The sequence below is a fragment of the Bipolaris sorokiniana genome (assembly GCF_000338995.1).
Source record: "Bipolaris sorokiniana ND90Pr unplaced genomic scaffold COCSAscaffold_4, whole genome shotgun sequence".
Taxonomy (NCBI): domain Eukaryota; kingdom Fungi; phylum Ascomycota; class Dothideomycetes; order Pleosporales; family Pleosporaceae; genus Bipolaris; species Bipolaris sorokiniana.
Window position 1 is genome coordinate 2,078,845 of NW_006911898.1, and position 18,348 is coordinate 2,097,192.

General features: G+C 53.5%; 7 protein-coding genes across 7 annotated transcripts; 3 read left to right on the plus strand and 4 right to left on the minus strand.

Annotated features, from left to right (window-relative positions):
• Positions 1–769: 769 nt before the first annotated feature.
• COCSADRAFT_138836 (uncharacterized protein) lies at positions 770–3,381 on the minus strand. Its single transcript, XM_007699998.1, has 4 exons — positions 3,215–3,381; positions 2,931–3,141; positions 2,177–2,880; positions 770–2,125 (listed from the first exon to the last, which is right to left on the minus strand). The coding sequence occupies exons 1-4, from the start codon at positions 3,235–3,237 to the stop codon at positions 1,108–1,110; spliced, it is 1,956 nt and encodes a 651-aa protein (XP_007698188.1). The 5' UTR covers positions 3,238–3,381; the 3' UTR covers positions 770–1,107.
• Positions 3,382–4,882: 1,501 nt separating this feature from the next.
• Positions 4,883–7,150, minus strand: COCSADRAFT_302496 (uncharacterized protein). Its single transcript, XM_007699999.1, has 4 exons — positions 6,730–7,150; positions 6,490–6,678; positions 6,307–6,439; positions 4,883–6,256 (listed from the first exon to the last, which is right to left on the minus strand). Exons 1-4 carry the CDS (start codon positions 6,986–6,988, stop codon positions 4,903–4,905), a joined length of 1,935 nt encoding a protein of 644 aa, XP_007698189.1. The 5' UTR covers positions 6,989–7,150; the 3' UTR covers positions 4,883–4,902.
• Positions 7,151–10,723: 3,573 nt separating this feature from the next.
• On the minus strand, positions 10,724–10,945 carry COCSADRAFT_83994 (uncharacterized protein; the record flags this gene model as incomplete). Its single annotated transcript, XM_007700000.1, has 1 exon — positions 10,724–10,945. A coding segment is annotated over one exon (222 nt), but the record flags the coding sequence as incomplete, so codon positions are not given.
• Positions 10,946–11,384: 439 nt separating this feature from the next.
• COCSADRAFT_302517 (uncharacterized protein) lies at positions 11,385–12,287 on the plus strand. Its single transcript, XM_007700001.1, has one exon. It carries the CDS (start codon positions 11,721–11,723, stop codon positions 12,228–12,230), a length of 510 nt encoding a protein of 169 aa, XP_007698191.1. The 5' UTR covers positions 11,385–11,720; the 3' UTR covers positions 12,231–12,287.
• A 175-nt stretch (positions 12,288–12,462) lies between these two features.
• COCSADRAFT_354175 (uncharacterized protein) lies at positions 12,463–13,631 on the plus strand. The gene is made up of 3 exons (XM_007700002.1): positions 12,463–12,716; positions 12,822–13,047; positions 13,199–13,631. The coding sequence occupies exons 1-3, from the start codon at positions 12,607–12,609 to the stop codon at positions 13,490–13,492; spliced, it is 630 nt and encodes a 209-aa protein (XP_007698192.1). The 5' UTR covers positions 12,463–12,606; the 3' UTR covers positions 13,493–13,631.
• A 453-nt stretch (positions 13,632–14,084) lies between these two features.
• On the minus strand, positions 14,085–15,304 carry COCSADRAFT_189058 (uncharacterized protein). The gene is made up of 3 exons (XM_007700003.1): positions 14,764–15,304; positions 14,371–14,646; positions 14,085–14,193 (listed from the first exon to the last, which is right to left on the minus strand). Exons 1-3 carry the CDS (start codon positions 15,025–15,027, stop codon positions 14,107–14,109), a joined length of 627 nt encoding a protein of 208 aa, XP_007698193.1. The 5' UTR covers positions 15,028–15,304; the 3' UTR covers positions 14,085–14,106.
• Positions 15,305–17,175: 1,871 nt separating this feature from the next.
• Positions 17,176–18,345, plus strand: COCSADRAFT_354185 (uncharacterized protein). Its single transcript, XM_007700004.1, has one exon. The coding sequence runs from the start codon at positions 17,358–17,360 to the stop codon at positions 18,303–18,305; it is 948 nt and encodes a 315-aa protein (XP_007698194.1). The 5' UTR covers positions 17,176–17,357; the 3' UTR covers positions 18,306–18,345.
• Positions 18,346–18,348: the final 3 nt, after the last annotated feature.

Here is an 18,348-nt window from a genome sequence, read left to right on the forward strand (position 1 = left end):
GGGGGGGGGGCACTTCTCGTATTCTCTTACTTTTTACTTCGAACCGTTGATCTTTCTTTCTCTCTCTCTCTCTCTCTTTTCTCTCTTTCTCCGTTGAGATGGGGGGTTAAGATCTCCAGTTCTCTGTATCTCGTGGATTTTTCCTTTAGAGCTAGAGGCTAGAGACTTCAATACCAGAACCCAATGTGATGCAGAATAGTCAAGCTAGCTCTTTCAAAGTTGAGAGGAAGGAAAATGGTACTGCCTGCCGGGGGTTGGGGTTGGTATGGGAAGGGTGGGGTGGGAGTAATGATGGGTTTTGTGTTGGTGTGGCTATGTAAACTGGCTTTTTTTGGAATAAAGAGGGATGAAGAGTGAAGGATAGGAGGTGGGGAGGGGCATGAGGTAGGTAGGTAGGTAGGTAGGTTTTTTTGGAGGTGAAGCGGGGAGAGTGGTGGTGAGGAAGAAGAGGTTGTGTTTTCTGCTGGTTGTGCCGGGGAGGATGTGGCATGGGTTGAGAGAGACAGGGTGTAGTAGGGGTGACTTTCGTAGTTCTAAAGGAAGAATAGGTGGTGGGTTGGAGGATATATATTGAGGTAGCATACTTGGTTACTAGGAGAGATGTTGGTCTTTGAAGCACAATAGATGGAGACTGTTTTTCATGTGTTTTTGTTGCTAACATACTGATACTGCTTATGTTCGGTTTCTCACTTAATGTTCGCTTCGTTATCTGCTTCCTCTAGTCTCGACTGGCCTTGTTTTTCCATACGAGACATCACAGAAGAACACCATACATATCCATACCTTCCGACCTATCTGGCTGAATCGAGTAAACGATACAAGAAAAGTAGCATCAACTCGCACTCCAGTACATCACATTCTTCAACTTCACCAACTCAAACCACACTTCACACATGGCATATCTATCAGTGTACCAAAAATAAATAGTTTGCTAATTATTTTCCTCCATTGAAGACAGCCGAAAAATAGCCTCTTAAGGAATGGACGCTTGTTTTTTTTCGTAACGCTTACACGTTCCTCCCCCAGAAAATAGGCATAACATCATCTACGCATTCCGTAGGGGTACAAAAGAAAAATATACGACATCATTGGAAAAGCACAACCCGCTTACTGTCCGCCCTTTTCAGCCGTGGCCATCAAACTACCAATAAAACTGGTGATAAGCCTGCTCTGTACAGCGACAATGTCGTCTGGCACAAGCCAAATGGTAGCGCCCATCTTTCGTGCAATACTAATAGCCAGCTTAGCGTTCTGGTAGCATTCGTCATCGTTGCGACCTGGGGCAACGAGGTCGTAGTCGACGTATGCAGGCTTCATGCCGGCCAGAACATCGAGAAGAAAGATGGCGTTGCTGAGAGAGGAGTCCTTGAAAGAGCGGATCTGACTGTTCTTGCCGCCCTTCCTTGCCATGTCGTTGGCCCACTTGATCATGTCTGCATCAGCAATTTCACGCTTGCCGAGCTGCTGAGCAAGATCGTTGAGGGTGGAAACAATGTCCTTGCGCATCAGCTGCCATACGAGACCGAGGGTAAGTGTGCGCTGGCCGTCGGTGATATCAGCACCCTGGATACCAGGCAGCGAGAACTGGTTTTGCTTGCCAAGCTCGACAGCGTAGTTTGTGTTCTCGAGAGCCTTGAAGCGCATCAATTCTTGACCTTCGCGCGGCTTGTTGACGTGTCGCCAGTTCACGCTGCTTGGAATGACCTTGTCGTATGCTTGAAGAATGACGGTACCATCTTTGAGGTCCTCGTAGAAAGACTGCACAACCGGCTTTACGTCGAGGGAATTGAGCCAGAGAGTGAAGACGCGAGCTTCACGCTCTCCTGTTGCATCGAAGTCGTCAATCTCGGCCTTTTCCTCCTCTGTGATGGGGTCGAGGCAAGGGTGTGTGTTGAACAAATTGGCAACGAAGGCCAAGTTGAGCTTGGGGTTTCCGGCTACAAGCGATTTGGGGGTAAGGAACTTGCGGCATTCGAGGGCATCGGCGTTCTGCAGGACCATCTCAGCACGTTGGAGAAGGTCAGTCTGCTGAAGTGGAGAGCGAGAGCAAATCTCGGGCGCTAGCTGGTTGAGGAGGACGGTGTAATTCTCGCCATCCTTGACGTCGGTCGAGAAGTTGGTAACACTGCAAATGTCAGCCATTACTGTCGTTCAAACAAAGTCTAGTCCGGCTTACGTCCTGTGCCACTTGGCGTTCTTCAGGTGGTAGTTGAACCACCTCAGCAGAATTTGCTCCGGAGGTAGGCGCAGGAACTGCTCTAGGGTCTCGTCATCCTCCAACAGCCTGTACAGCTCTGGATGTAGCTTGATATCAATCTTTCCCAACAGACCTCTCCTGATGATCTGCCAGATGAGACCCAAAATCAAGTGCTCTCGCACTTCGATGATGTCTCCACTACCAATGTTGACAACCGAGCAACCAATACCCTTGGCTGACTCAATGACAATGTTGATGTTCTCACTGAAGTGGAAGTTGTTCAGCGCCTTGATCTTCTTGCCAGGCTTGTTCAGCACACGCTCGTCAATGGTGTCTGGTACACTGTCGTTGATGAGCTTGGACAGGACTAGACCGTCTTTACAAGCATCGAACATCTCAAAAGTGTCGGTCGGGAAGGGTAAGCGGTCGCCAATATCTGGGTCGCCGGCAAGGACGGCGTTGATATGGCGCGTAAACTCGGTTCGCTCATCCTCGTTGATGGTGTGAGTGACATTGGCAGAGGAGCCCTGAACCTGGATCCTGCCACCACCTAAGCTACCTTTGGAGGCGTGCCCTGGGTTGGAGGGCGAGTTGACACTTGTAGCAGTGCCGGCGCGTGGGCGGGTTGGGCCGGTAGACATGCGCTGTTGGGCTGGAGACGAGACTCGCAGTTTGGAGATGAGCTGGGAGTGTTAGGACCAACATGACTTTGCAGTGTGGTGCAGTGGCATACATCTACGTAGTCGTCGAGCTCTACTCTCCTTGAGGAGTCGAGCTCGACCTCTTTCAGGGCTTGTCGTACGACATCGTAAGGCTGGTGCTCCGACTGCTGGGCGGCCTTGATGACTGTGGACTCGTCGAGGTAGCCATTGTCGTCGACATCGAGCTTGCGGAAAGCGTCTTGCAGGCCGAAGATCTCGCCCTGGTCAAACTGGGGATACTTCCTGGTTGCAATGGCATGTTAGCACGGGTGGAAGGCGGCGGACAGGCGTGGAAACGAGGGGGAGTGCGACGTACTTTTGCAGTTTGATGATGTTCATGTTTGCAAAGTGCAGAGGAAGAGGTCGGCGGGAGAGTCGGGTGCGGAGCAAAGGGATATACTAGGCGGCAAATTGAGTGCCTGGCTCCGCCTCGTTGCGCGTTTGACCAGTTCGTACCTCTTGTTTTGCTTACCCGATGACGACGTGGGGCGGCTTGCCAAGGCCCGTCGTTCGAGGGGCGATGCCTCGCAGCCTGATATTGCGCTGCCGGCTTACGTATGCACGTCACATGTGCAGCCCTGCATTAGGCTGCCGTCGCTGGTACTGTGACTTGGTGTGACTTACTGGTGCTGGCCATGTCCATGCTGAGATTGCTACTTCATGGTGTCTGCTACGTGTGTCTACGTTTACGCCTCACATCCAGACCGATAGGATGCGAGCCGGCTGCCCTGCCGTCGCCTCACCGGCCAGCCTTTGGGCTTCCATGCTGGGCCGCCTCATGGGCCGCCAGTCCCACGCCCATGAGGCGGTGTCCATTGCCACCTCACCATCACCACCCGCTAGAGCAATGCTTCGGGTCGCACCGTGGGCCGTCTCAACACTATAGCCGGCGAGGCTGCACGCCCTGCTCTAGACAAGACAAGCCAGTGTTACACTACACAGACAAAGCCCAAATCTATGTACCTCGTTGCCCATCGACCAGTGCAGCCCAAGAGCGCACAGACGGCACAACTCACACGCAAGACTTCACTGACACATACACACTGCCATCAGCACAACGCATTAATGTAGAACGAGCTTTTAATTCCCTCATTAACGTCATAAAAGTCCCGGTCGCCGGCTCATTGAACAAAATAAACACCAAAGCCGTGCATCCCATCCTCCACCAGAAAAAAAAACAATCAACATGGTCCACGGCTACCCCCCATATGCTCATGGCAGCTCCATCAGACCACCTAGCCACAAATAAACAAGGCTTGGAAATTTCCCTTCAGAACGTGATGCCCGCCAAAGCAAATATCATCATTGCGTAAACATCCATCAAATTCGTCTGCGCCCGCATTTTCGTCCAGCACGGCGTGCCGTTGGTCTTTGAAGCTGAAAGAAAGCCATGAGGGTGCTTTGCCCACGTCGTCCGTCCGTTCCCACCACCACGTATGTCTTTTCAATATTAACCCTCGCGGAATTGGGCCCAGGTCCAAGTGGGGACTCGACTGACGTGGCAATGCCGTGGTCCTCCTCAACATCCCCATGAACTCCCAGCTTGCAAAAGAAACAAAATCCAGGCGACTGTAGAATGTACAAGACTTGCACGTGCTCACGCCCCATGCAAAAGTCGTATATCAAGAGGTTCGCTCGAGCCCCAGGACATAGTGTGTGTGTGTTTTGGAACTTTGGGTTCCACGAAGCAAATGGTCGTTAAAGTCGTGAATGCCGAGAGGTGCAGAAAATGTGGAAAACAAGAAAGAAACAGAAAAAAGAGATCTCCAAGGAAATGTAGACAGAAGGAAATTCAAGAGAGCGAGGTTGGAGTTTTGTACGCAATCTCAACCTGTTCCGTGCTGGTTGAAGAGACGCCTGGCGAGATTGTCGTGGTGGAATGTTGTGATGCTGCTGAAAGAGACCGCTCGCTTGATGCCAGAAAAACGCTGTATATTGAGGCCAATCCGCCTTCTAAGCCATTAAACGGCAACTGGCCACCCGTACAATGCGCAAAGTCTTTCATTACCGCCTACCGCGCTGGGCTGTCATCGTATGCGCGCGCTGTAGCCCAGGAGTAGGGTCGGCATATGGTCCGCCGACGGCGCCACCTTCCAGAGTCTTACGACGCTTGAGACCACTCATGTCGTCTCCCTGGACGCTGTCGGGGCGGTAGGGATCTTCTTCGTCGTCATCGCGACCACGTTTGCCCGAGTTTACACCGTTAGTAGGAGGATAACCTTGAGTAGCGTACTGAGGTACAGCGCCAGGGCCTTGATAGGCATCATGGGTGGCATTACCATTCGGGGCACCACGTGGATCGCTCATTACGTTGTAAAGGTTGCTGGAAGGTGGTGCTTGACGTTGTGGAGTAGGGTAACCCGAGCTCCACTGCGGCTGGCCAGTGGCAGCTGAACGAGGTGTGGCACGTCCAGAGCCGTTCTGGTGAGGAGAGCCAGTCATCTCGGGAGAGAGGTGAGGGTGATCGGGATGCATGGCTCCAGGTGGGCCGTTGGGCTGGTATCCATACGGGCCCCGGTTGCCATTGTAGGAAGCGTTCGAGTGTGTGTACTCATTGCCGTGATCATGCTCGCCTTCGGTACCTTGCGGCGGCGGTGCAACCTGCTCGTGGCCTTGGGGCATCATGCCATCGGGTTGCTTGACCTCACCCTCGTCAGGTACGTCATTGATACGAGATGGGGGTGCCATCTCTGTCTTTGGGTAGGAACCGTCCTGGCGGTAACCCATCATTGGTTGTCCCTGTGTGTACTGGCCAGGCTGGGAAGGAGGACCAGAGTACATGGGCCGGGAACCATCAAAGCTTTGGCCAGGTGCATAAGGCATGCCTTGTTGGACAGCTCCTGGAGGCGTGCTTGCAGGTGTTGTAGGTACAGAGCGAGCGTTGCTTAGTCCCGTGTCGATAGATAGTGGCTGTCCGCCCTGAGGGTTTTGAACGTTGTTACCGTTCCATTCATAGGAGCTTCCCTGGTTGCCCATGCCCATGATGCTCGAAGCGCTGGTGGGAGGAGTAGGGAAAGTGTGGGCCCGGTCAATCCCTGGGCGACCAGATGATGGGTGGGGCTGAATGGCGTGCGGGGGCTGAGAAATAGCAGCTCCAATGGGGTTGCTCATCGAATGATGGTGGTGAAGCGACGGAGGCTGCGACGCAGCTGGTCCGGAGAGGTATCGCTGATGAGTCTGCATAGGGTCAGGTCTTCGGTTGCGGTCTACAGCAGCCATGGCAGCGCTCCCTACACTTGACCTCGTCTGATTAGACGGATGATAGAGCAGTGCACCGATGTCATGAACGAACAGAGGGTACAGCTGCTCAGTAATCTTCTCCTTGTTGGCAAACTCGAGGGCTCGCTCAAAGGGAATCCTAAGACATGATAAGCTTATGTAAGATTAACAAATAAGGTGAAGACTAACCAGACACCCTTGAGGTGCATGGGGCCAATCTTGACAACGTGTCGTGTCTTCTCGCTCTTAAGGATGCCATCTCGTCGACCTCGCGTCATGCCGGCGACATTGAGAAGCTTAGTTCCATTGATCATGTGATTGTCTACAACGTGTCAGTTGAGCCGATTTTCTATAAGAGCAATTTCCACTCACCCTCGCGGCGCGCAACACAAACGCCCTTGGCCTCCACTTGGAAGCAAAGACTGCCTTCGTCTTCCCAGAGAGTGGCAGTTACACGAGGCTTCATTCCTGGAGGAGCAACCTGACCGGTGTGGTCAAAGGTCTGTGTCTGGTAGCTCTGAGAGCCTGGTAGCGATGAAGCTGGTGCACCAGACGACATGGCTGAACACGTTAGCCTCGTATCTATGCCATGAAGAGAGGAGAGAAACTAACCTGGTAGTTGGAGTGTTGAGGGTACCATAGCTTGGTTCATAGATGAAGAAGCTGGGATCTGCGAAGGGACGCCACCAGGGTAGCCGTATGGCGGGTATCCAGGCGGGCCTTGACTGTATTGATGTTGAGATTGCATCATTGATGGCTGTGGGGGGTATGAGTAGTGCGACAGCCCCGATGGAGGGGCCGAAGCTGGAGCGTGAGCAGCAGTGGCCATGTGGGATTGATGCACGTCAGCATACGATTGCATCTGGTTCATGCTGTTGTAGCCGCTAGGAGCAAAGTTGTATCCCTCCTGGGTGGTGCCAAACGGAGAGCTCTGGACGGACTGCGTGTTCAAAGATTGAGAATCTCGTCTCAGAGACTGGGGGGTATGTTTGGGAGAGGGTGTCTTGAAGCCGGTAGTCTGGCCGTTGACCGACGCAGCGTACGACGTATTGGAACTAGCACTTCCACCGCTCACCGAACCAGAGCTAATGGAATCACCACGAGGCGATGAGTAGTTTGACGACGAGCTTGGATGTGATTGGATTTGAGGCAGAGCTGGAAGACGTTCGCCCGAAACAGCAGGTTTGGTTGCGTAATGGGATGGGTACCAAGTGTCAGCAGGGCCGCGAGCGTGGACCGACGAGATCGATGGGAGCTCCAGCTTTACGGTATTGACGTGTTCTCGAGTGAAGCTTTGTTGGTGTCCAGGGTTGAGAAGTTTGGCGCAAAGATTCCCGAGTCAGTTGTTTAGAGAGCCGAGCCTATTGCTGAGAAGGTAAGCACGTGTTTAATGTGACGATTGCCCGCGAGGTGTTGTAAGATGCGGCGAGAGGTTTGACACGGCGAGAGGTTTGAAGAAGCGAATAATCTACACCGCAAGTTAGTTGTTTGCTTTGAATGGCGAGGTTGATCGGTTGACTGCAGTGGGGAACCAACGAGACACGGGTAGACGAGGCTACAAACAAACCAAAGCCTCTAATAAACAGGGAGAAATTTGACGGCTACAGTGTGGGGAAGCATGGTAGCGGGGAGGTCGGTGGAAGGAGATTTGTGGTCGTGACGGTCGTGGAGGAAGAGGGTAAGGGTGAGGGTGAGTGGAAATACTGACCAGGATGAGTCGGCTGCGAACAGGCGTGACGGGAAAAGGCTATGCGCGCGAGAAGCTGCTGGATCAAGTGAACGCTGCAAACAATGCTGGGGTCTCGAAAAGCTAGTCGTTACGTCGTTGCAGTCGTAAAGCAGGGAAGTGCTGGGTAGTCGACAATGCTTTTGGCGCTCGGTTTAAAACACGCAAAGGGACGAATTGACAAATGCCGGCCTGGAAGAATAGCTGAAGATGTCTGCAAAAGCTACGAGCATGTGTTGCGGGGTCGAGCAGAGTGCAGTGTTGTCGTAAACAGTCGTAACGTCGTCGCGCTTCGTTAATGCGGGTCGAGCTGTATCGATAGCGATAGCGGCTGCAAGCGTCGGAAAAGACTACTGCGCGCACACACGCGTCAGCACTGGTGGACTGGCCGACACTTGATAGCAGAAGAGCAAGAGGGCTCTGTACAGGCGGCAAAACGACAGTCTATGGGGGAGGGGGGAGGTGCAACAGCCAGAGCGAGCGAAGGGCTTCTTCGCAGACTGCGGTGGGGAGGCGGAGGTATTGAGGCGGAGGTGGTTGGGATGTGCCCTTTGATGCTAGCTAGTGCTGGCCCAACCAGACAAGGCGACCGATAGGCGAGTGCACGGGAAACGCAGGTGGCGAGTCCGGCTAGCAAGAGTCTTGGGGGGAGGGAGAGGGGGCAGAGCAGCAAGACGGGCGGAAGACAGAGTGCAAAGGGCGTGTACTCACCACTTCTTCAACGAGCAAACGCGAAGACTGCGAGACAATGGCGAGGGCAGGAAGACGGTGGTGGGTGTGGAGAAGGAAGTCGTTCTCGTCGGTAATGCTGCAGGATTCTCTGCAGCGCTCGACAGCAGGCAGGCCGCAGCTAAGAGGCAGAGGTGGACAGGCGAGCAGCGCACGCCCCGCAGAGTAGTCTGATGCAAAGTGGCCGCTTTCTCTGGAGACGGCGCGTCCAATGCTTTGGACGGGATCAGTGCACGACGGGCGTCGCTGACAAGTTGTTCCGGCTGAGCAGGCTGTCGCTGTAGCTGCGTCGACGGGCCGGAGCGAATTTGCAGCGCCGGCGGCTCCAGCAGCTGATGATGCAGAAGGGGGGAAGACGGGTGCGTGGGCAAGAATGCAGGCGGAGGGCGGTACGGGACAATCAGGACAGGCAGGACAGGCAGGATAGGGCAGAACGCAGAGCAGCAGGACTGGACAGGGTGTACATACAGTGGCTAGAGATGACGGACGGGAGGCGGAGATGGCCTGGGGGCGGGACTCGATGCAGCAATTAGCAGCCAGCAGCGATAGCAGCAGCGATGGATAGCATGGCAGCAATAGCAGCAGCACACATACTTACTGCTGCTGCTGCTACGACTACACACAGACACACCTACCACCCACCACACACCACACACACACGAGCCGCTGCGAGCACACAATCTAAATTCACATCGGGCTTGGTGGGGACAGCGTGAGGGCACCATGGCATGGGCATGAGCATGGGCATGGACGGGCATGGGCCAGCAGCAATCCCGTCAGAGGCAGGCCGTTTCGCTCGCTCTTGGTGCACGGACGCGGCCATGTCGCCTGCGTGCTGACTGGGCTGATCCGCCGACGGTGCGGTTGACACGGGCGCTGGGGTGGAGAGGACTGCTGACAGGGACAGGCCTGCCCGCCCATACCGCGACGATTATGCACGCAAGCGAGCGTAGCACTCTACCACACAATGGCATCCACGGCGGCCACGACAGATCCCATGTACACCAGCAGATCCCTTGGTTCTGCCACTGCGCTGGCCGGCCCCCTCCTCATGCCCACCCACTGCCCTCCAAGACCCGGCCTGGCCCTCGACGTCCACCACCCTTCCCCACTCCCTCCAAGCCCGCCCTCTCACGGCCGGCCTGGCGCGCAAGGGTGTCGCGCTCCAAATTTAGCGGGCGCCTACTTTTTCCTCGCCAGCGTCGCTTCCTGAGGCATCGGCTGCCCTCCCGATGGGGATAACACGGCTGAATCTAGCGGCCACTGAGCGTTGCCGGAGATATTCGAACGCGCACCGCCGGCAAACTAGGTCAATTGATAGGGAACAGTCGTTGCAACCGCCCGCCTTGACTAAGCGGCGCCGGACCGTGTAATTGCGGAGCGCAGGCCACACACAGGTCCCAACAACTGAAAGTCCGAAAGAGCACAGTTCAAACGTTGGAGCTTCAAACCATCCTACTACTACTCTCTCCTCTAGTAGGCCTCTGTCGGCAGTCGGTGCTGCGCCTTCCGCCCACCTGCTACGTATGATTTGCGCGCCTGCGAGTCAGAGCCAAACACTGCACGATAGGACGAAAAAGCAGAAAGCAAAAAAAATAAAATGAAATGCTGCTTGCACTGACCTTGACTGCACGCCGCTGCACTGTACTGCACTGCACTGCCGGACAGCCACGTTCCTTCTGAAACACAATCAACTGCCGCGGCACCCTCATCTGCTGACGATACTCGTCATCCTCTCCCCTCCCCCTTCCCACAACCGCACCACCACTACCACCACTACTGTACATACCTGGTGAGACGGAGCAATCTGGCCTGCCCAATTTGCAAAGGCCCTCATTTCATAGATGGATGTCATTCCCTCCACAGGCTAAATGCCCTCTATCCAGCACTCGCAGGGATGCGCCCGACAGTGAACGGGATAGACGGACGGTAGGCCGTGCAAGCTAGCCGGCCACCTATCGCTGGGCATTGGCCACGCCCCACGTCATTGGCTGGCTTGATGGGGGGCAGCAGCCAGGCCAGAGGCAGACCAGCGGCCATCTGTTCCCCACGAGGGCATCCACTCGACGGGTCGAGTGGGTATCCAAGCCCATGAAGCGAAGCATGTGAAGCGTGTGCAACGTGGAAACTCGACAGTGTACGACGGCCATGTCATGTCAGCGGACAATGGCCACCAGAGGGCCACAGCCGAGCCATACCAGCGCCGCGACTGCAAGCGCCGCGGCACTCGCGTCCATGGCCGCTGGACCTTGAATGCTCCAAAGCCATCCACTCGACAGCAAAGTCGACTGACAAACGTGCCGACTGTAACACGGGCTTGACGTTGGATGTGGACGCCGCAAGGTTTGATAGGGCGTCCGTTAGTTGCGGTGAGTAGATGCGCTGGCCATGCTAGCCGCATATGGGTAAGCCAAGCCATGGTCACGCTTTCTTACCTCGCCCTCAACAGCCACCCGCACTACCCACCTCCAGAGTGCAACTCAATATCCATGGCTGTGTCTCGCACTCGGGATGTCTAGGCCCGGCACCTCGGGCAAGGCGTTGTTGCCGTATCACAAGGCCATTCCTTTCGACCAGCTGAAACAAGAGCCCAGATCATAGCAATACGGACGAGGCGCCACCATGGCCACAATGTTCAAAAAAGACGAGCAAGGGCTTTTACATCCCGGTGCATCACGGGACTCGTAGCACGGCGCACGGGAGAGTCCGCCTCTATCCCTGCTCCAACCATGCGAACGGTGCCAGCCTCGACCTCTGGAACAAACAGGCCACGGCCATGCACTCACACTTGACAGTTGGCACCTCCTCAGCCCAGCTTATCGCCTCAGGCGCCAAACCAAGAGTTCGCATCCGTGTCGTGGCTAGCTGCAACATCATACTAGAGGACAGCCGTGCCATTACTTACAGTCAACACTGTGTCGACGTGATGCTCGAGCATGCGCTCCAAAGTTTGGTCGAGAGCAACATGCTGGCCCACGCCGTACCACGACTGGTGGCATCATCAGACAAACGTGACCGGGGAACCGATGGCATCATTACTTGATGCTAACCAAGGCCGGGGGCTGGAGGGGAACAGACAATTCCAGGAACTTGACTACAGTAGCGTAGTACGGTTGGCAGTGTGTGAGGGGCACTAGAGGCAAGAGGTATGACGAAGCGCTCAAGCGACCCGGGCTGTATCACTGTGTACACAAAGACTTGCGGTCGAAGAGAGGTGTGGACGATGACCTTTAATGATCGCAGTCACACGGCGGCCTCGTGGGCTAGGGCGTGTAGCAGATATGCACCGGTGGAAATAAACGTGCAGTGCAGCGCAGCCGGCGCGATGTGGGAGGGAGCGGATCGTGGAGAAAGGCGGGCGGCCGTGTCTACCTCCTACCTGGCACTTGCTACTTGCTACTACTTGCAGTCCCTCCACCTCCACCACCAGCTGGCCAGAATAGATACAGCAGTTGACCGATGGGAGACGGGGTCCGAGTCAGGCCACTGCATCGCCTCAGCACATGACGAAGCTTCTATTTTCCAATACTCTCGGAACAGGGTTCATGGCACGGGCGCCTTGTGTGCTGTAGGAATGTATCAGCCTTTGGTCATCGAGAGCATCGCGTTCTCGTGCAGTGGGGTCTGTGTCCATTCCTGTCCAACTGGCAATAATTAAAGCGTAATCTGGGCTCGGATGTCGCATACTCACCCCGAATTGGTCTTTGCCACGGCCGCAGTCCACTCTCGCCTGCGCCGCCTGGAGAGACGGCAGAGCCAGCGACGAGGAGCTCAAGGCAAAGACAGATAGTCGACTAAGCTCTCACTGCCGCCATCTCTGATCACCTCTGTCTCTGCTCTATCCCGCACCAACGTTCCTGCAGCGTGAGGCAATCCCGCGATGCAGCCACTTGGACTTTGACGGGCCAGAGCTCATATGCAGCGAGCCGCGCCTGCATATGCGTGTGATGTAAGGGAACCCTGCGTGGTGGCAGCTAAGGCGACGCCCCCTCCGCCCTCGACGTCCTCCAACCAGCACGCCAATAGCGGACCCGATGGAAGACGCCCGCTACAGCGTATTCGCATGCAGTCGCACCGACCCCCTCGCGTCCGCGCTCTACGGCGCACGAGTCGAGCGCGGGCGTGGAGCAGCCGGCATGGACATGTAAGTACTATACATGGAATGAATGGCATTTTCTCTCTGGCACGCAACGATGCCTTTGAGAGGCAGTTGGATCAGCGGCACATGCTCGCTCGACTGTTCAGATAGGCGTCGGGGCTGCCAATCACCACCGGCCACGTCAGGAAGCCCAGTAGAGCCGTTATCGGGAAGTGGACGGAGCAGGCTAGCCACGACGGCGCCGTGCAGCTCGTGGGGTGCGACACGACCGCGTGATTGGTCGGCTCTCGGCTTCACCGGTCTCGCATACTGCTCGCGTCCACTCCACCTGCTCTTCGACGGCCTCAACAAAGTTCAACAAATAGACAATTCCCAGGTGAGGGGTTCATTGTTCGCTCGAGCTGCTTCCCGCCCTACTGCCAACCCCTTCACCGCTCTTCTCGGCTTTGGTTTTTTTTCCAACTCATTCATTGTTCGCGCAAATCTACTACTCTAGGTGTAGAGTGCTCTACTTAAACCTTCAATAGTCATTGACCACGGCTCCAGCACTAGCCCGCTGCGCCTCTCCCTTGCGTCGTGACAAACTGGTCCGGCAACGTCGGCCTCGGTCTACACGCAGCATTATAACGGCTGCCAAAAAAGCATGCGGCCATCTCGCAGCAGCACCAGCAGCAGAGCCGCTTGTCACCAAGCCTTTGCATGATCCGCCCGACGTGCTTTACATGCTTTACATGCATCGCCTTGGCGTCCCGCCCCAGCTACAGGGCGTGCTGCAGCTTGGGGCTATGTCACTTCGATTGCGCCTCCTCCCACTGTGCTAATTGTGGCTGACGCAATTCTCCATATTTGTCATGTAGCTTCTTCGAGATGCCCTATATCAGACGATACTGCTGTTCTAAGAACATGCCGTCTAAGCGCAATCGTGCATAGACTGCTTTTGGGTTCGACAGTGCATTTAGCCTGCCGCCGTCTCTATTTGCAACCTCTCAACCATCCAGATCAGCCCGTAGACATGTATGTACATGTCTCAATTCGAATCGCGGTTATGAAAAAAATTGCTCTAAGCATATTGGCACGACCCAGCATCACATAGCCAACTCTACCCCATCAGGCAATTAATTCCTTTGCTCATGAACTCATCCCAGGACGCTTTCTGCGCCGGCTGCCAAGTGACCTTTGCACGGCGAACCGTAATCATGCCATAGCTTAATGACATGGTGCCGTATAGCATGCTTTTTGGAATTCGCTTGACTCGGAACGTCAATGTTTTTATCCGACAAAGTGGTATGGGCGGCTGGCTAAATCGCGGCCATCGCTTTACATACGTGCGCTCGGGACGATCCATCTGAGCACAATAAATGTTATGGCATCTTGAGGCGCTTAGCCCGAAACTCTGCCTCGTAGAGCATCCACTTTTTTTCCTGATGGGAGCTTTTTAGCCTACTTTGATCATAGCCCAGGCGTGGTCGGTCTTACCTGCGTATTCGAGGGCAAGCAATAACAGGCTCCTGCCGAGATAGTTCTGGTAGGTTTTGTAGCCAATGGCTATCCTATCGGACTAGACACCAGATTGAACAAATCATGACGCTCAGGCCCACCCTGCGTGTAAGCAACATCCCTAAGGACTACTAGCCACGCGTCAACCGTGGTCCGCACGCAAAACATCGCCCGGCTTCTCCAACCATCCGAAGATACATACCGAGCACCAAAAGCGCTCGACTAGCCATCCCAGTGTGGGCTGGGGGGGGTTGGGAAAATGGGCTGATCTATCACGAAAATCTCTGCATGCATTGCGGGCCGAGACCAGTCGCGCCTGGTACGTGTGCGCGGTTAACGGTAAAACTAGCGTCTTTTGTGATGCGAAGTTGCTGTCCGTGTAGTCGTCTTGAGTGGCTGCCGTTCGCATCCTGCGAACCATGGTACACGCACACGCCATGTTGCCCCCTAGCCAAACCATCGCATCAGCTTGAACGAACTGGATGCCCACATCCCAGTGTCACTAATTACGTCCTTGCGCTTGCAATCCCCCGCATCCGACGCGGTGCTTATTGAGAAGGGTGAACCATCGATACTGGCGCTTGGTTCGACTTACAACTACTAGCAAGTTAGACGTGCTTCTCTCGTGTATCGGACCCGGTGCGTCTCCCTCGATGGATACCAGACATATGACGTTGTGGATATTAAAAAGCATCAACATCACGGAACGTTCGTACATGTGGTACAATACGTATGGATTTGCATAGCATGGGGGGCTTTTGCGGGGTCTCTTTCGCTCTCGGGAAAAAATATCCTCGGCTTTACTACGCAGTGCCACTCTCCCATTCTTACGTTTCTCGCAACTCGTATTATGTGACATTGATGGGTCATCGAATTAAGCCGGCTTTTTCCGCGTGGAAGAAAATGAGAAGCAAAAGAAGAAGGAAAAAAGTTTCTGTCCCATTGTTTTCCCCACTCCGAATCAAATAAGCTAGTAATATTCGGCTTGTGGGGGGGAGGGGAGGAGAAAGGGAAAAAAGATTGAGATTAATGACAGGTAGACAATAAAGTCTGAATTCAAACCCTGAAACATTCACGTGCGCCATTGTTGCTTTGGGATACGAACAAGATCGGGGTAAAAAGCGAACTATGTACTCAATGTACGGGGGGGATAGGGAAGAGAACAAGCGCCAAGCCGTTTCGTTTCCGATTGTCCGCATCAGCCCTCTCTGTCCCCCCCCTCAAACCAAGAAAACTGCAATCTGTCTGCGAACACATGATGCACCTGAAACACTGGTCGTCGCAAAATCACACAACCGCGATTTAAACGAATGACGGAACTCGTGTGCCAATGCCAATGAACAGAGAGAGAGAGAGAAAGAGAACAAAGGGTAAATTAGGTGCCAAAACGGAAGCAAGCGGGGTGCACCCTTTCCCCCCCTTCGCTGCTAATTACCCTTAACCTTGGGCCTTGTCAAGTTTCTTACATTTTTCCTACACTACTTACACGCAAAAGAAAAAAATCTGCCGAGTAATTGACGTGCGTTCGCGGGCCGGCTCTGCATGCTTTCCAAAATGAACAAGTCTCGGTATTGCCATGTGTACTTACATGTACAGGTTAACTATCCTTGAATGGGTTTTTTGTTTGCGACCCTGCATTTTAGCCACACACACATACATACATACATACATACATACCTACATACATACCTACATACTTATACCTTACATATACGAAAGTTTAAGTTTTTTTTGTTTGGCGAGTTTGTTTGTTTGTTTGTTTTTTTAAGAAAAAAAAAGAGAGTAGTGGGATTGGATTGGAGGAGTGGAGGAGGGGATGAGGTGTGTGTGTGTGTGTGTGTGTGTGTGCAAGGGGGGGTGCTTCTTCGGTGAGCGAGGTGGTTGAACCTGCATTTGGACTGTCCCCGTTTTTTCCCTTCGGTCAATTTTTTTGTTTGCTTGCCCTGTCTTGATGATGTCTTAATCCTCTGTCACAGATCTTGCTTTCATTTGCGGAGCGGCACGTTGGACAGGGTTGTTGTTAGGATTAGGTTGGCTTGTGTTTGTGTTGCTGGGGGTGGGTGGCCGGGTGATTTGAGACGCAGGACGGGATGTGGAAGAGTGGACTGAACGTCGGACGAACTGATAATCACGTGCGCGGGTATTTAAGATTTGGGGAAGGTTGAGCGTGGTTCGGATTACGGTAGAATAGATTGGACGGTAAGATTATTGTTCTTGATGGGCTTCTTTCACATGTTGTTGCATTGAACGCATAGTGTGGCAAATGCAACGTTGCAATTGCTCTGCAAGAGTGCTTTGCAAATGCGTCTTTTTCTTGTGGGTTGTAGAGACGTGTTACACGTGTCGGTGGAGACTGATGACTGAATCGATGTATCTGGTATAGACAAGTGACAATCAGCCTGACAGGAGACATGAGGTAAAATAGTGACATCAGCAGCAAGAACGAATAGCAACATATATGATACCAACCCATCTTGTTCTGTCTCTTGAGGCATATATCGATTGAGCCATATATTAACCAACTGTTTTCTTCGTTGAAATAGATATCTTGTAATAGGCAGACGATTATACAATAGTGATGCCTGTAGATTGGCGTTTATATCTACTGTGCTTTCATACGTGCTATGTAGTCGAGGCGAAAGGAATGTAGCGAATGAGCGAGAATCGATATGTAAAAGATACAATTGGATTATTGAAGTAGTGTTAGTCACTTTGAAGATGTAGTTGTAGTACAATGTAGATAAAAATAGATAATCGCTGACCAGTGAACTCACTTCCAATTACTTTCACCTTCAAAAACCCTCAAGAAGCACTTTCTAGCAAATTGATGAGTATTCAGTGTTCTATAATAGCAAATATGTAAAATTAGTATCAAGAGCTAGACGAATACAATGTAGAGAATTTCGCTCAGGTTATCACTAATAGGCTGGACCAAAGATTTGAAGCGAGATTACAACAAAACTCCTAGCAACAACATAGCTGCCTTGAAGACAAAATAATCCCTCAATCCAAACTTTGGTCCTCCAACCTCCGACTCTAGAATCATTTAAATAGAAGTCTGTCTCTGCCTATCTTCCTTAGACAGTCGTAAACATCTTCGCCACACATCATCACCAGCTGCCAAAAAAAGCTAGAATCATCATCATCATCATCATCATCATCATCATCATCATCATAATCATAATCACCATGCCTTCTTTCACCCTCTTCTCCAAGCTCCCCAAGGAGCTCAGGCAGCAAATCTGGCTTGAAAGCCTCCCCACAACCACCACCGTCGAATTCAACGAAGCAGAATTCGACGTAACTGCCATATCTCCTTCTCTCCCCCACCTCCTCACATCAAAAGAAGCGCATGCCACAGCGCTCTCCGCCCTCTCTCCAACCCCCTTCCACATCTGGGGCCCATCAGACTGGGAAACGCTGCTCCTCGACGGCGAAAAGATGACGCTCCAAGCCATCATTCACGTATCAAAATCCGCCTCTTTAACCACCACATGGACGGATGTCTGGAGCGTGCTAGGAGATGCGCTGCTGGCAGTGCATTCGCTTCATTTTGTGTGTCGGCAGCCCGAGCGGCTGGCGAGGCTGTTTATGCTGGAGGAGAAGGAATGGCTTGGTGTGGGCCAGGCGTGTAATGAAGGGGGTTTGTTTATGAATGGGGAGGATGTCTCCGGGGAGAGGACGACGAGGGAGGCGTTGTGGAAGGGGGTGACAGTCACTGCTAGTAAGCATAATGTGGAGGAGATTGAGGCGGGTTTGGGTGGGGGTGAGGTTGAGGTTTGGAAGTTGGGGGAGGAGAGGTTTTCGAGGGGCTTTGGGGAGAAGAGTGAGGTGGTGACGACGAGGGGCTTTAAGAGAGTGGAGGCGGAGGGGGCCGAAAGGGCTTCGGTGGCGCAGCTTCATTATGCTGCAAGGGCTTTTGAGCCACAGAGTGGAATGACCTTGGAGGAAGCGGAGGAGGCAGAGGAGGCGGAGGAGGGGGCGATGCAGAGGCCAGTAGAACTGACTGAGGATGCAATCGCGAAGCACTTGGAGGAGTGCGAGAGGATTTGGCCTCCTGAGCCAAGGGCTCCTGGTTTGGAGGAAGGAAGCATTTCATATCCCGATAATGCTGCGGTGGAGAAGTGGCTTGGATAGCCTTGGGTCATTTTTTTCTTGGCGCTGGCTCCAGTTTGGGGGT

Excerpts from the sequence above, each read along its gene's own strand:
- COCSADRAFT_354175 (XM_007700002.1), top strand. The coding sequence starts at position 12,607 with ATGGAAGACGCCCGCTACAGCGTATTCGCATGCAGTCGCACCGACCCC. Across the intron at positions 12,717-12,821 it reads GGAGCAGCCGGCATGGACAT|GCGTCGGGGCTGCCAATCAC; the intron begins GTAAGTACTATA and ends CTGTTCAGATAG. Across the intron at positions 13,048-13,198 it reads AACAAATAGACAATTCCCAG|TCATTGACCACGGCTCCAGC; the intron begins GTGAGGGGTTCA and ends AACCTTCAATAG.
- COCSADRAFT_354185 (XM_007700004.1), top strand. The coding sequence starts at position 17,358 with ATGCCTTCTTTCACCCTCTTCTCCAAGCTCCCCAAGGAGCTCAGGCAG.
- COCSADRAFT_189058 (XM_007700003.1), bottom strand. The coding sequence starts at position 15,027 with ATGTCACATAATACGAGTTGCGAGAAACGTAAGAATGGGAGAGTGGCA. Across the intron at positions 14,647-14,763 it reads CGTCTAACTTGCTAGTAGTT|TTCGTTCAAGCTGATGCGAT; the intron begins GTAAGTCGAACC and ends GTGGGCATCCAG. Across the intron at positions 14,194-14,370 it reads TCGAGCGCTTTTGGTGCTCG|AACTATCTCGGCAGGAGCCT; the intron begins GTATGTATCTTC and ends AAAACCTACCAG.
- COCSADRAFT_302517 (XM_007700001.1), top strand. The coding sequence starts at position 11,721 with ATGACGAAGCGCTCAAGCGACCCGGGCTGTATCACTGTGTACACAAAG.
- COCSADRAFT_138836 (XM_007699998.1), bottom strand. The coding sequence starts at position 3,237 with ATGAACATCATCAAACTGCAAAA. Across the intron at positions 3,142-3,214 it reads AACATCATCAAACTGCAAAA|GAAGTATCCCCAGTTTGACC; the intron begins GTACGTCGCACT and ends CATTGCAACCAG. Across the intron at positions 2,126-2,176 it reads AACGCCAAGTGGCACAGGAC|TGTTACCAACTTCTCGACCG; the intron begins GTAAGCCGGACT and ends TGACATTTGCAG.
- COCSADRAFT_302496 (XM_007699999.1), bottom strand. The coding sequence starts at position 6,988 with ATGAACCAGATGCAATCGTATGCTGACGTGCATCAATCCCACATGGCC. Across the intron at positions 6,679-6,729 it reads CTCAACACTCCAACTACCAG|CCATGTCGTCTGGTGCACCA; the intron begins GTTAGTTTCTCT and ends TAACGTGTTCAG. Across the intron at positions 6,440-6,489 it reads TTGTGTTGCGCGCCGCGAGG|ACAATCACATGATCAATGGA; the intron begins GTGAGTGGAAAT and ends GACACGTTGTAG.